The sequence below is a fragment of the Oncorhynchus keta genome, chromosome 10, assembly GCF_023373465.1.
Source record: "Oncorhynchus keta strain PuntledgeMale-10-30-2019 chromosome 10, Oket_V2, whole genome shotgun sequence".
Lineage (NCBI taxonomy): Eukaryota > Metazoa > Chordata > Actinopteri > Salmoniformes > Salmonidae > Oncorhynchus > Oncorhynchus keta.
The window spans coordinates 26,161,637-26,174,609 of NC_068430.1; the positions used below are offsets into that span (position 1 = coordinate 26,161,637).

At 44.4% G+C, this 12,973-nt stretch overlaps 1 protein-coding gene across 2 annotated transcripts in view; it reads right to left on the reverse strand.

Moving 5' to 3' along the window:
• The window catches only part of LOC118388441 (receptor-type tyrosine-protein phosphatase gamma-like), a 352,509-nt gene that overhangs the window by 11,063 nt on the left and 328,473 nt on the right, over window positions 1–12,973 (reverse strand). For both annotated transcript variants that reach the window (XM_035777526.2, XM_035777525.2), the window contains 11 exons: window positions 12,755–12,846; window positions 9,364–9,460; window positions 9,034–9,116; window positions 8,703–8,837; window positions 8,458–8,592; window positions 7,578–7,750; window positions 3,534–3,669; window positions 3,014–3,160; window positions 1,701–1,794; window positions 953–1,029; window positions 447–575 (listed from right to left, as the gene is read on the reverse strand). In XM_035777526.2, the coding sequence (XP_035633419.2) occupies window positions 447–575; window positions 953–1,029; window positions 1,701–1,794; window positions 3,014–3,160; window positions 3,534–3,669; window positions 7,578–7,750; window positions 8,458–8,592; window positions 8,703–8,837; window positions 9,034–9,116; window positions 9,364–9,460; window positions 12,755–12,846 (1,298 nt within the window). The remainder of the gene's footprint in view (window positions 1–446; window positions 576–952; window positions 1,030–1,700; window positions 1,795–3,013; window positions 3,161–3,533; window positions 3,670–7,577; window positions 7,751–8,457; window positions 8,593–8,702; window positions 8,838–9,033; window positions 9,117–9,363; window positions 9,461–12,754; window positions 12,847–12,973) is intronic.

Consider the following 12,973-nt stretch of genomic DNA (forward strand, 5'->3'; position numbering starts at 1 on the left):
TGTGTATAAGTCAACAGGTATGAATACTTTCTGAAGGCACTGTATGAATGTGTGTTTTTTGGCGGGGTTGGGTTAAAAGTGATTGTCAAATTTCGTTTGGACCTTGTGTGCAATTGACCAATAAAGTGATCTTAATCTTGATCTTAATCTTAATAAGACATATGGCTGAGTGGAGCGACTGATACAGCTGCTGTCACCTTCAGTATTCATCTCAATTCTTCTCACACCCAAACGAGTGGCTTCCTGTGTGAACACTGGGCCAAGGCTGGGAGAGACTAAGCTTAGCGTGCTAAGACAGCCCTTTAATAGACCAGAGATAAGGCTGAAGCCAACAACCCTTGGTGGTGGTGGTGTGTGTGCAAGTACTGTATGTGTGTGTGTGCCTGCATGCTTGCACATGCACTTGTTCATGTGCATGTGTGCGTGCGTGCGTGTGAGAGACCCACCAGCCCCTGGTTGTCCGGCAGCATGACAATGATCTGTGCATTGTGGTCCCAGATCATCCTCCAGAAGTCTTTAGTGGTGTGGGGCAGAGGATGCTGGGTAATGATGAACTCATTGCTCCTGTAGTAGCCCTGTGGTGTCAGAACAGAGGTCAAGGGTCCAAGCAAGGGTTGTGTTGTGGTTACACACAAAGATGAAAACAAGCCTGTGTGTGTCAGATGAAACCTGCCACAGCAGTAGACTACCACTGCTCAAAACACCTTAGATCTAGTGGTCTACCTTTTTATGTCCCGACACAAACCTAGGATTCACATACCGGTAGGTCAACAACATATCCAAGTCCATTCCTTTCAGTTGATAGCAATGAACAATGTCTATGATAGCAATGTCTATGAGACAAAGGGATCATATATCATAATACTGACATTCCTTAGCTCAGTTGGTCCAGCCGGGAGTGTGGCAGGGACAGTGAATGATTGACAGAGGAGGGACAGGAGGTGGTACTCACCATTATGTAAGATGCGTTAATGTAATCTGTGCCTTTCATGCCGGGTAAAGGTGCCAACCCCACCCTCGCACGCTCCGCTGCCATAGAGAAAGAGAGATCCAAGCAAAAATCAAATCAAATCAAATCCAATCAAATTGTATTTGTCACATACACATGGTTAGCAGATGTTAATGCGAGTGTAGCGAAATGCTTGTGCTTCTAGTTCTGACAATGCAGTAATAACCAACAAGTAATCTAACTAACAATTCCAAAACTACTGTCTTATACACAGTGTAAGGGGATAAAGAATATGTACATACGGATATATGAATGAGTGATGGTACAGAGCAGCATAGGCAAGATACAGTAGATGGTATCGAGTACAGTATATACATATGAGATGAGTATGTAAACAAAGTGGCATAGTTAAAGTGGCTAGTGATACATGTATTACATAAGGATGCAGTCGATGATACAGTGATCATAGAGCTAAGTAGCAAACATGTTCTTATTGGTTTACAAAGTAAAGTGTGTCATTTTTATGAAAGCAGCCACAGCATAATCACTTAAAATAACTCTAGTATGAGCATGGAGCATAAACAACTGGTTATGTAACTAACTACTGTAGATGAATGACTTCCTATGACCATGAATAGAGCCTAAGGTTATCAGAAACAGGAAACTGTGGAAAGCAGCAGCCTAGATGGGAGCCAATACGAAATCTGAATATCGCTGTCAGTTGGTGCATGGATAATATAATTTGACTTACAGGGTACTACCGAGGAGTTGCGGTTCTTCTCTTTGTTGCATTCCTTCTGTGCACTGAAGCACTCCACAAACCTGGCGTTACACTGAGTCACCAACTGCAACAAGAGAGGTGAGAGGGCAAGAAAGACAGATGGGTGGATGAAAGTGGGAGAGGAAGAAAGACAGAGAAAGAGAGGTTAGATAACAATGTTACAATACACCAGATTATCAAAGATACATGCTTCGATTGAACCCTCCCTACTCTGTCATTTAAACAAACTCTCATGGCCTGCAGTACTCTGCGTAGAGTCACTGACCTCAGGTGTTCTGACACTAACCACCCTACTGTTATGGCCCTAAACATGGGGTTCAGAACATAGCTAGTAGTCTAAACATGTGTTTAGAATACAGCCCAACCATGTGCTGCTTCCCATCAACACCAACTTTCAACAGTTCATTCAAGTATAGTCAAGTCTCAGATCAAATTCTGCTGACTGAAAAAAGTGTTTGCTCATCTTAATATTGCAGATAACGCTCATGCCAAATCGCATGTCACAAAAAGACAAACACTGCTTAATTCTTTGTAGAGCAGAAATTAACACAGACTTTTTCTTGGGCTGTGAAAAACAAAATAAATATTCTCTCCAAAAAATTATTAACTTCAAATCCAGCCTTGAGGCTAATTGCATTAAAATCCCAATGGCTGCCATTGTTTCGCAAGAGCACGCTCAATCTCTCCAAACCCTGGGCTAAATCAAATACACTGTGGAGGAGAATAATGAAAGCCAATTACGTTGTGAGCTTGTCATCAAACCAGGCCATAACCCAGACCCCCCACCATTATAGGAAAGTTCACATCTCCCTGGAAACAAGCAGTGAGTGGGGTTCTTCAAAGGGGCCACCCGAGGAAGATAAGTACTCTTTCCCCAAATGTATTTCCATTCTAATTACAATCACTTCTCCAGTAGTGGGCCCTGAGGGAGATGAATCACAACTTTGTGATGCTGAGGGATGTCTTTAAGGAGACAGACAGGACCCTGAAGTCCCTGCTCTGGGAAAACATGGGAACGATGGAGAGCTGAGAGAAGAGAGAGGATAGAGGGAGAGTGGGGTACAGAGAGAGAGTGAAAAAAGAGGTACAGAGAGAGAAAGAGAGAGAAAGAAAGGTAAGGAGAGAAAGAGAGACAGCGAGAGAGACAGACAGACAGAGAGATGTGGCAGAAAAAGAAAGATGCAGAGAAAATATGTTTGAGAGAGAAGGAGCATGATAGGCAGATAGAGAAAGAGATCTAGGGGAATGAGTGTTCAGTAAGACTGAGAAGGAGGTGCTCTGACCTTAAACTGTTTCTCCAGCCGTGTCTTGCCGCCCACCCCAGGCATAAGGATACTGTTGACATAGCTGTGCAGCTGGCTGGACAACACCTCCGTCTCCTTCCCCATGATGGCCTCAATCAACGCATCATGAATGAAGATATACTGCTCCTATAGGCCAAGCAGGACAGAAAGAGAGAACACCAGTCAGACATACAGACAAAGTGGCAGTGCAGCTCTTTTTAGAGCAGATCAATTATGACAATGACCATGGTCCCCTTGGTCTCGGACAACAATGGCTGTGTGATGCATGCCTTTCCTATATTTACAAAGAGGGACATGGACAGACTTAAACACAGCTGCATTAGACAGATAAGAAAGACGGAAGTTTAACGTTATGCTCTACTGCAGTCTACTAGCTGCAGGGAGTTTGATCATTCGGGACTTTACCACAGATGCTCAAGTGAATAGAATGGCACATGGTGATTATAGAATGAGTCACTCAGGATGTTCATACACACTCAAAAACACACACACAACCCACCTCTGTTTGTACCAGGTAGTTGCGCTGGGTCCGGATGTGTTTGAGGAAGCCCAGGACGTTGACTGTGCTTTTGTCCTTGATCTGCTGCAGCATGCTGTCTATGACGATGTAGGTCCCTGTCCGGCCCACACCCGCACTGCACACACACACATGAACACACAACTTGGATATTCATACAGGGTTTCCTATTGGCATTTAGGTCTTCTTCTAACTCAGCTGTCAATCCCAGTCCATGTATGCTGCATTCATCTTCTCCTCTAACTGGTTCTTAATCGATCAATTCATGTCATTGGATGGCCAGAGAGACCAGACACATCATTTTCCAGATCTAAACCAGTTGCTGATGAATGATGTTCAAGGATTGAAGTTGGGGAGAGCAGCTCTAATGCATCCAAGCCCACCTGGAGAAGTCATACAGTACAAACTCCTATAAAACATGCCTTAACCTCACATCTGACCCTTAACAGGGCTATTTATATCTCATAGGTGGACTTCTCCTCAAGTCAAGGTCCTGTGTGTATCATTAACAGAAATCCATGTTCAGCAGGAGAGAAGCCAGTCGGCAGCACTGACAGTGTGAGAGAAGGTCCACCCAGGTCACTGTGTCCACCCAGGACACAGTAATAAGCTTGGCTAGAGGACCTGTGGTGTGTGTGTCTGGCAGAGCTGTATAGTTGAGTGTGTAGACACAGCAGGTTCTGCCTGTGAAGGGTCATTATCGAACAGCACAGGACAGATGACATTAGAGACCATTACGCTCATTACCGAGGAGGGAACTTTCACTGGACAATTACAGTCCATTTCCCTGCCTTAAACACATGCTTAGCTAACCACAGCTGGGATTCCTTTCTCTCAGGTAACAAAGGAAGTGCAGAGTAGCTGTAGGGAAAATTATAGTGTATATTTCAGACTGCAGTGCATATTACACTCTAAAAATTAGGGGTTCAACTGAAGTTCTAAGATCATCAAAGAATATTAGGGTTCTTGGCAATGAAAAACAGCCCCAAAAAGGTTTTTCAAAGATACAGAAGAGGCACACAGGGGAATTCGCTGTTAATCCTTCCCTTTCTCTAATGTATTTTGCAATAAAACTAGCAAGTGTTGTAAGATCATTGCTTTACTAGGACTCGAGACCACAGCAGCAATCCTGCTCTTGCCCCCTGCTCTTGCCCTCTTCAATGAGGACCCGAGTAGCCTTTATGGCTGTGACAAGGTATGCCTATGTTCAAATAATCTGTTTCTTCATAAACATGTGTGCATGCTTATATAAAACTACAGCTGAACATTTGTTATGTTCTTTGTTAATTGTATGTGTATTAATCTTTTCTTACTTTTGTTGACACAGATTACACTGCTCCCTACTCCTTTACTGCACATCGGTGAGAATCCAATTCACCATGAGAGTGAAATCCCACGGGTATTTTTTTACGCCCTATTGGACGTCCCCATGGGACTTGGGGCTCTGCTAGGGCTAGATTTTATTTTTAGTTCAATTTCCCCAAAATGTCAGAAGAACACCTATGTTGTTAAGTTACTGTGTTCTGGGGATAAGAGAATTTGGGGTGAGGTTGTCAGGGCCGGTTATAAAGATGGCAAACTCCCTAACATAACTAAGTGGTTGTTGGGTTGTTGGACACACACACACACGCACGCACGCACGCACGCACGCACACACACACACACACACACACACACACACACACACACACACACACACACACACACACACACACACACCCTAAAGCAAAAAAACTGCATATAGTATCAAGTCTACAATACCGTTAGTTTACCTATGATTCATTTTTAATGTATGTTGTTTTTATTGTACATCATTATTTTATTTTAAAAAATGTAATGAAATGCACTACACAAAGTAAATGTATTATTTATTATGGTCTGACATGTCTGCAGACATTTTGTTTGGTAAACTGTTTTGTAAATATTCCTTCACATTTGTGGTGCCACTAAATAATAAATGTATTACTTAAATCAATATTGTCAATATTGTTATTATTATTATTGTTATTAATGTTTTTTATAATGGAGAGAGGGAGGACAGGGAGTTAAAAAAATTAACCCCAAAAGGTTCTTTGAGGAACCATTATAAGGGGTTCTTCGAATAACCTTTTTCAAGGGTTCTTAAAATAACTTATAGGGTTTCCCCCAGTTTCAATTTGAAGAACCCATAAAGGTTCCAGGAACCTTTACTTTTTACACTGCATGGCTCTATTCCAGGTCACTCACAGCACTGCATGTAGAGGGCATACTTTTTCATCTCAGTCGTGCCAAATCAAATTGCTGAATACAATACCTTACAGTGAAATGCTTACTTACAAGCCCTAAGCAACAATGTAGTTTAATATATATATATGAATAAGAAATAAAAGCAATAATTATTAAAGAGCAGCAGTAAAATAACAAGCAAGGCTATATACGGTGGGTACCGGTACAGAGTCAATGTGCGGGGGCACCGGTGGGTACCGGTACAGAGTCAATGTGCGGGGGCACCGGTTAGTCAAGGTAATTGAGGTAATATGTACATGTAGGCAGAGTTATTAAAGTGCCTATGCATAGATAATAACAGAGTATAGTAGCAGTGTAAAAGGGGGGTCGGGGGGAATGCAAATAGTCTGGGTAGCCATTTGATTAGATGTTCAGGAGTCTCATGGCTTGGGGGTAGAAGCTGTTTAGAAGCCCCTTGGACCTAGATTTGACACTCCGGTACTGCTTGCTATGCGGGAGCAGCGAGAACAGTCTATGACTAGGGTGGCTGGAGACTTTGACAATTTTTAGGGCCTTCCTCTGACACCGCCTTTTATAGAGGTCCTGGATGGCAGGAAGCTTGGCCACACTGATGCACTGGGCCGTACACACTACCCTCTGTAGAGCTCTGTACGTGTCTCTGTGTGTGGAGTAAAGGTGGTCTAGAGTTTTCTTTCCCTCTAGTTGCACATTTAACCTGCTGGTGGAAATTTGGTAAAACAGATTTATGTTCCCTGCATTAAAGTCCACGGCCACTAGGAGCGCCGCCTCTGGATGAGCATTTTCCTGTTTGCTTATGGCGGAATACAGCTCATTGAGTGTGTCTTAGTGCCAGCATCGGTCTGCGGTGGTATGTAGACAGCTACGAAAAATACAGATGAAAACTCTCTAGGTAGATAGTGTGGTCTACAACTTATCATGAGATGCTCTACCTCAGGCGAGCAAAACCTTGAGACTTCCTTAGATATCGTTCACCAGCTGCTGTTTACAAATATACACAGAACGCCACCCCTTGTCTTACCAAAGCTGCTGTTCTATCCTGACGATACAGTGTAAAACCGGCCAGCTGTATTTTGTGAATGTTGTCGTTCAGCCGCAACTCAGTGAAACATATGTTTTTTATGTCCTGTTAGTCGTTTAATCTTGCTCGTAGGTCATCATTTTTATTTTTCAATATTTGCCAATAGAACAGATGGCAGTGGGAGTTTACTCGATCACCTACAAATTCTCAGAAGGCAGCCCGTACTCCGCCCCCTTTTTATCCATCTTCTCTTCACACAAATGACAAGGATTTTGGCCTGTTCCTGGGAAACCAGAATATCCTTCACATCAGACTCGTTAAAGGAAAAAGCTTCAACCAGTTCGTGGTGAGTAATCACTGTTCTGATGTCCAGAAGTTATTTTCGGTCATAAGACACGGTCGCAGCAACATTATGTACATAATAAGTTAAAAAAATGTGTTACAAACAACGCAAAAAAATATATAATAATAACAAAAATCCTACCCATTTATTGGCCGAAACACTTATGTGTCAAGCACCACAACAGATGCTTCACTGGTGAAAATAAATAATAAACTAAACTATAGTCAATCATGAAACCGTCTAATATTGACTATTTCTGGGGGCTCATTAGTTCTCATAATCTTTATTTTTGCCTTTTGTTCTTCCTCTCATGCTTGATACCTTTTTGAATACACAGTTTGCAAAATGTGCACCCCTTCTATTTTAGTAAGTCTTCTCCCATAAGAACCCCTGAGCAGCACAGTGACAGAGACAATACCTGCAGTGGACCAGCATAGGGCCCATCTCTGGGCTCTGGGTGGCAGCAGACCTCCTGACGAAGGTGAGCACGGGGAGGGTGTACTCAGGGACGCCCATGTCAGGCCACTGGGTATAGTGGTATTGCACCACCGTTCTTTCACTCTGACACCCCTTAGGGTTCCCTTTCTGACCCTTGGAGAGAGGGAGGGAGGAATAGGGAGGAGGGAGATAGAGAGAAAACACATTGATTAGTATCTTTCTACATGATAAGAAGTAGATGAGATATCATGCTAGTCACTTTTCAATAACACTGAGACCAGTAGAACAGGATCACCTGAGAAGACAGGTATGGAGACCATTAACACTGTAGACCAATAACACTGAGACCAATAACACTGTTGACCTATAATACTGCAGACCTATAACACTGTAGACCTATAACACTGCAGACCTATACATCAAATTCAAATCAAATCAAATGTATTTATATAGCCCTTCTTACATCAGCTGATATCTCAAAGTGCTGTACAGAAACCCAGCCTAAAACCCCAAACAGCAAGCAATGCAGGTGTAGAAGCACGGTGGCTAGGAAAAACTCCCTAGAAAGTCCAAAACCTAGGAAGAAAGGAACCAGGCTATGAGGGGTGGCCAGTCCTCTTCTGGCTGTGCCGGGTGGTGATTATAACAGAACATGGCCAAGATGTTCAAATGTTCATAGATGACCAACATGGTCAAATAATAATAATCACAGTAGTTGTCGAGGGTGCAACAAGTCAGCACCTCAGGAGTAAATGTCAGTTGACTTTTCATAGCCGATCATAACACTGTTGACCTATAACACTGCAGACCTATAACACTGCAGACCTATAACACTGTAGACCTATAACACTGTCACTGACCTTTTTTACTTTTGTGTTGCGCACGGTGAAGCGTCGTAGCGTGTAGCAGGCGTGCACTTTGGTGCTCTTTAGCGTGACCACGATGTTCCCATATTCCTCTGTGTTCTCTGTGGGCCAGTACTGATCACATTTTCTCTGCAGAGACACACCACACATGGTTAGGGACTCTTGTTTCAATGAATCACAAAAAACAAAAGGTTATTATATGAGTACTAAAAGGATCTATTGAATTGTAGTGTATATACCCTTCCTTTCTCCACGAGGTTGGTGATCATGACGATGATGCCAGTGTTCTGTTCCCACACCATCCTCCAGAAGTCCTCGAAGGTGGACTTGAGGGGGCCCTGGGCCGCGATGTATGCCTTGGGCTTGTTATAGCCCTACCATACACAGGGAAACAAGGTGAGAGACCATGAACAAAACATACACAATATTCAAAGACATTGTTATGCTTGTACAATACGTAACACATATTGTACACAGACGCCTACAATACACAGTACAAAAAACAAATTCTTACAAATACACACTCACACGACCAGACGGACCAAAATAAATACTCCAATCAACACTCACATCTACGTAATTGGCATTGATATAGTCACTGTGTTTGGAGTCCTTCCCAGCTAAAGGCCGTAGCTTCACCCGAGTGTGGTCGTCTGGAGAAGAGACAGGGACAGTTAGCTCTGTGTGTGTGTGTGTGTGTGTGTGTGTGTGCGTGCGTGCGTGCACGTGTGTGTCTCACATTCCCCACACTACATATTCTGTTAGCTCTGAAGACACCAGTAGCCTAGATGATGAGAGCTGTACTCTTACAAGCAGGATCTGTATGACATGAAGCATCAGTGCAGTGGTGTAACAGCCTGTCATGCTCCTGTATTGTAATGTGTGGTGTGCACTACTCACAGGCCACAATGTTGATGTATCTGTTCTTGTGCTTGTTGTCTGGATGGTTGGAGTGCTCCGACGTGATCTTCATGTCCACCGTGCATCGTTGCACCTCCTGTGGGGGAGAGAGAGACACACCAAGGGTAACATTTGGGAACGAAGTGAAAAGAGAGATTTTGACAGTTATAGAGGCATTTCTGGTAACATCTAAGCAATTTTTCGCTGTCAGATGCGGTCGACAAAGTGACAGACACAGGGCAGCTGTCTCCCTCCCTCTCTTCCTCTCTCTCTCTCTCTTCCTCGCTCTCTCTCTGAGCAGAAGTTGACACGCTCTCTCCAGGGTTGGGCTCAATTCAAATCAAAGGGCAGTCAATTCAGGAAGTGATAAATAGCTTCTACTTTTCAGTTTATTGACAAGTGTTAGAAAATAAATACCCTTTTTCTATTATTGAATTGTCGTTTCAGTTTACTTTCTGAATAGACGGCCTTCAATTCGATTTGAGCCCAACTCTGGCTCTCTCCCCTTAAGTGCTGTCACACACTAAGCTAACCATCACGCAATCTTCCCAAACCTCCGCTGCTCTCACAACATCATTCCTCTCCCAGTGGAACCATAAAGTATGCCATCCATTGAGAAGCTTCATGTATCACTTTTATCAACCGTCCTTTAAAGCCACGGCAGAAAACATGCCAAATATGCTTGCGTTCTTTGTGTGTCTCGATACAATCATGAAACCAGAGAATACATGCCCATTCTACTCTATAGTCTTATAGCAACCAGTACATAGTCATTGTTTTATGACAAACCAACAACAGTTATCTGCCCTTCTAGCAACACGAATTATGACCGACCATGGTCTTCAGTCTGGTCAAATCAGCCCCTCGTTCATTTCCTCTAAGGATTTACAGATCAACAACCTTGTTATATATTTAATAGGTGTCTCTCTCCATGGTACAAACAGGAATACTCATTTATTCTGGGCACAGCAGAAGAATTCGGACCCCTCATACAAGTTGGAGATAGATAGATAGATAGATAGATAGATAGATAGATAGATAGATAGATAGATAGATAGATAGATAGATAGATAGATAGATAGATAGATAGATAGATAGATAGATAGATAGATAGATAGATAGATAGATAGATAGATAGATAGATAGATAGATAGATAGATATAAGGGAAGGGTGACTGTGGAGGTGGGGTGTACATGGGTAAGAACATGGTGCTGGGATCAAGTTGTGGGGGCTTGGGGACAGTGAAACTGGGTACATACTTACTGTAAAGTCACTGGCTGATGTGACCACCAGATGGCTTATACATACACCACACATACGCCAGACACACATACGCCAGACACACACACGCCTGCACACACATGCTTACACACGCACACACGCACACACACACACGCACACACGCACGCACGCACGCACGCACGCACGCACGCACACACACACACACACACACACACACACACACACACACACACACACACACACACACACACACACACACACACACACACACACACACACGGAATACGGACACAGCCGCCCACTGGCTCCGATTACAGTGTGTATGCCAAGGAGAGTAGTGACATTACAGAATGAGATCCTAAAAATGAGCAGATCTCTAGCCAACACCAGGGAGAATTCAACCATGGTGGACATATGTGGACATTAGAATGACAAGAAGGTATTTATAAATCACCCCAGAACCCTGTCTGTCTATATGGTGTGTAAGGCATCAGGGTACAGAGAGTTATTAGTAAACAGTACATCTATGAGACATGACACAAATGGACATATTAGCCACCAAGATCAAAGTCATGTCATGTAACTAACAGATCCTCCCTGTAACTCTATCTGTATGCAGCATGCATTCTAGCCCCAATGATTCCCATTGCACAGTGTCCAGGGATCCAAGCCCAGCCAAACCCATTCCCCAGCCTCTCCCCCTGTCTTTACGCACCCTACCCAGGGATCCAAGCCCAGCCAAACCCATTCCCCAGCCTCTCCCCCTGTCTTTATGCACAGTGCCCAGGGATCCAAGCCCAGCCAAACCCATTCCCCAGCCTCTCCCCCTGTCTTTATGCACAGTGCCCAGGGATCCAAGCCCAGCCAAACCCATTCCCCAGTCTCTCCCGCTGTCTTTATGCACAGTGTCCAGGGATCCAAGCCCAGCCAAACCCATTCCCCAGCCTCTCCCCCTGTCTTTACGCACCCTACCCAGGGATCCAAGCCCAGCCAAACCCATTCCCCAGCCTCTCCCCTTGTCTTTATGCACAGTGCCCAGGGATCCAAGCCCAGCCAAACCCATTCCTCAGCCTCTCCCCCTGTCTTTACGCACCCTACCCATGTCTCCCTGGGGCCCGTCGGGACAAAGCCACTTGTCAGGGCCCGAGGACGCTCCGCCCAAAGGGGTTTCGCTCCGCTGCCTTCCCCCTTTCTCCTGCCTCCTTTCTGGGGCAGAATAAAGAGATGTGGAGTGCAAGGAGTACTCCATTCACTCAGGAGAGGGGCCCCCCTTAAACCTTAAACCACTTCTAAGTGTCACTCACACTGGCCTGGACAACAAGCGGGTGGTGGTGGAGGAGTGGCAGTGTTGCTAGCCCCATGGGGAAACTCATTAGCAGGGCCCAGTGTAGGACAGCTCCCCCATCCTTCTTCTGGGGAGAGGGTCAATAAGAAATACTGAGAGGTTTGCTAACGGCTGAGAAAGTAAGGGTGGGAGAAGGTGAAGGGAGGGAGAACGAGGGCAGCAGAGTGGGTTTCTCAAACTACAGCGATAGAAATAGGAGAGGTATTTACAGCACATATATCTGTTAGCATGTGATCAAAATCCCCCTCAAAATAAGTTGTAGGATCACTGACTGAGCCCTCAGATATATTTTACTCGGAATGAAACTTGAAAACCATGGCTGTCCTAAGGGCTATCACCCAGGCACAAAGCATTACTGATCTTACATCATCTGTGTGATCCACATACAACACAAGGTAAATATTGGTTTAGTAAGGCAGTGTAGTGGATATATGACACAAGTTTCCAGCCTGATCTGCTCTCTCGCTCTCAGTCAGCCGGCCCAGTCAGGAGACACATGTCTAAATCAGCTAACAGACCTCTCGTACATCATCTGCTCCAAGACCATTAGCAGCACTATGGAAACCTTAAATGCCCCACACACACACAAGCATGCACGCACACACGGACACACATGCTGCCCTCACTCACATGGCAAACCAAACACGACACAGGAACATGCAAAGTCAACCAGTGGTTAGAGCAAGGTCACCTGGCTAACTCAGACTCTAACCCACCGGGCTGGGATGCTATGCTAGCCAGTCTATTGTGGGGTTAAGTGTTAAGACTACTATATTACAGCAACAAAGGGAGCAGTTATTTACCTCAAAGTCCTCTGAGAAGCCATGCTGGTTGTTGGAATAGAGCTCTGAGATGTGTTTGATGAACTGCTTGACAGGGATGGCCTCCATGTCATCTGGAAGGGAGACCATAGAATTGGACACTTAGTCAAAAAAACACAGACAAACAGTTTGAGTTCGTCACACACTTGTGTCTAGGGAAGACATGTAGCAGAGGAACTGACGTATATGTCACATATGAAG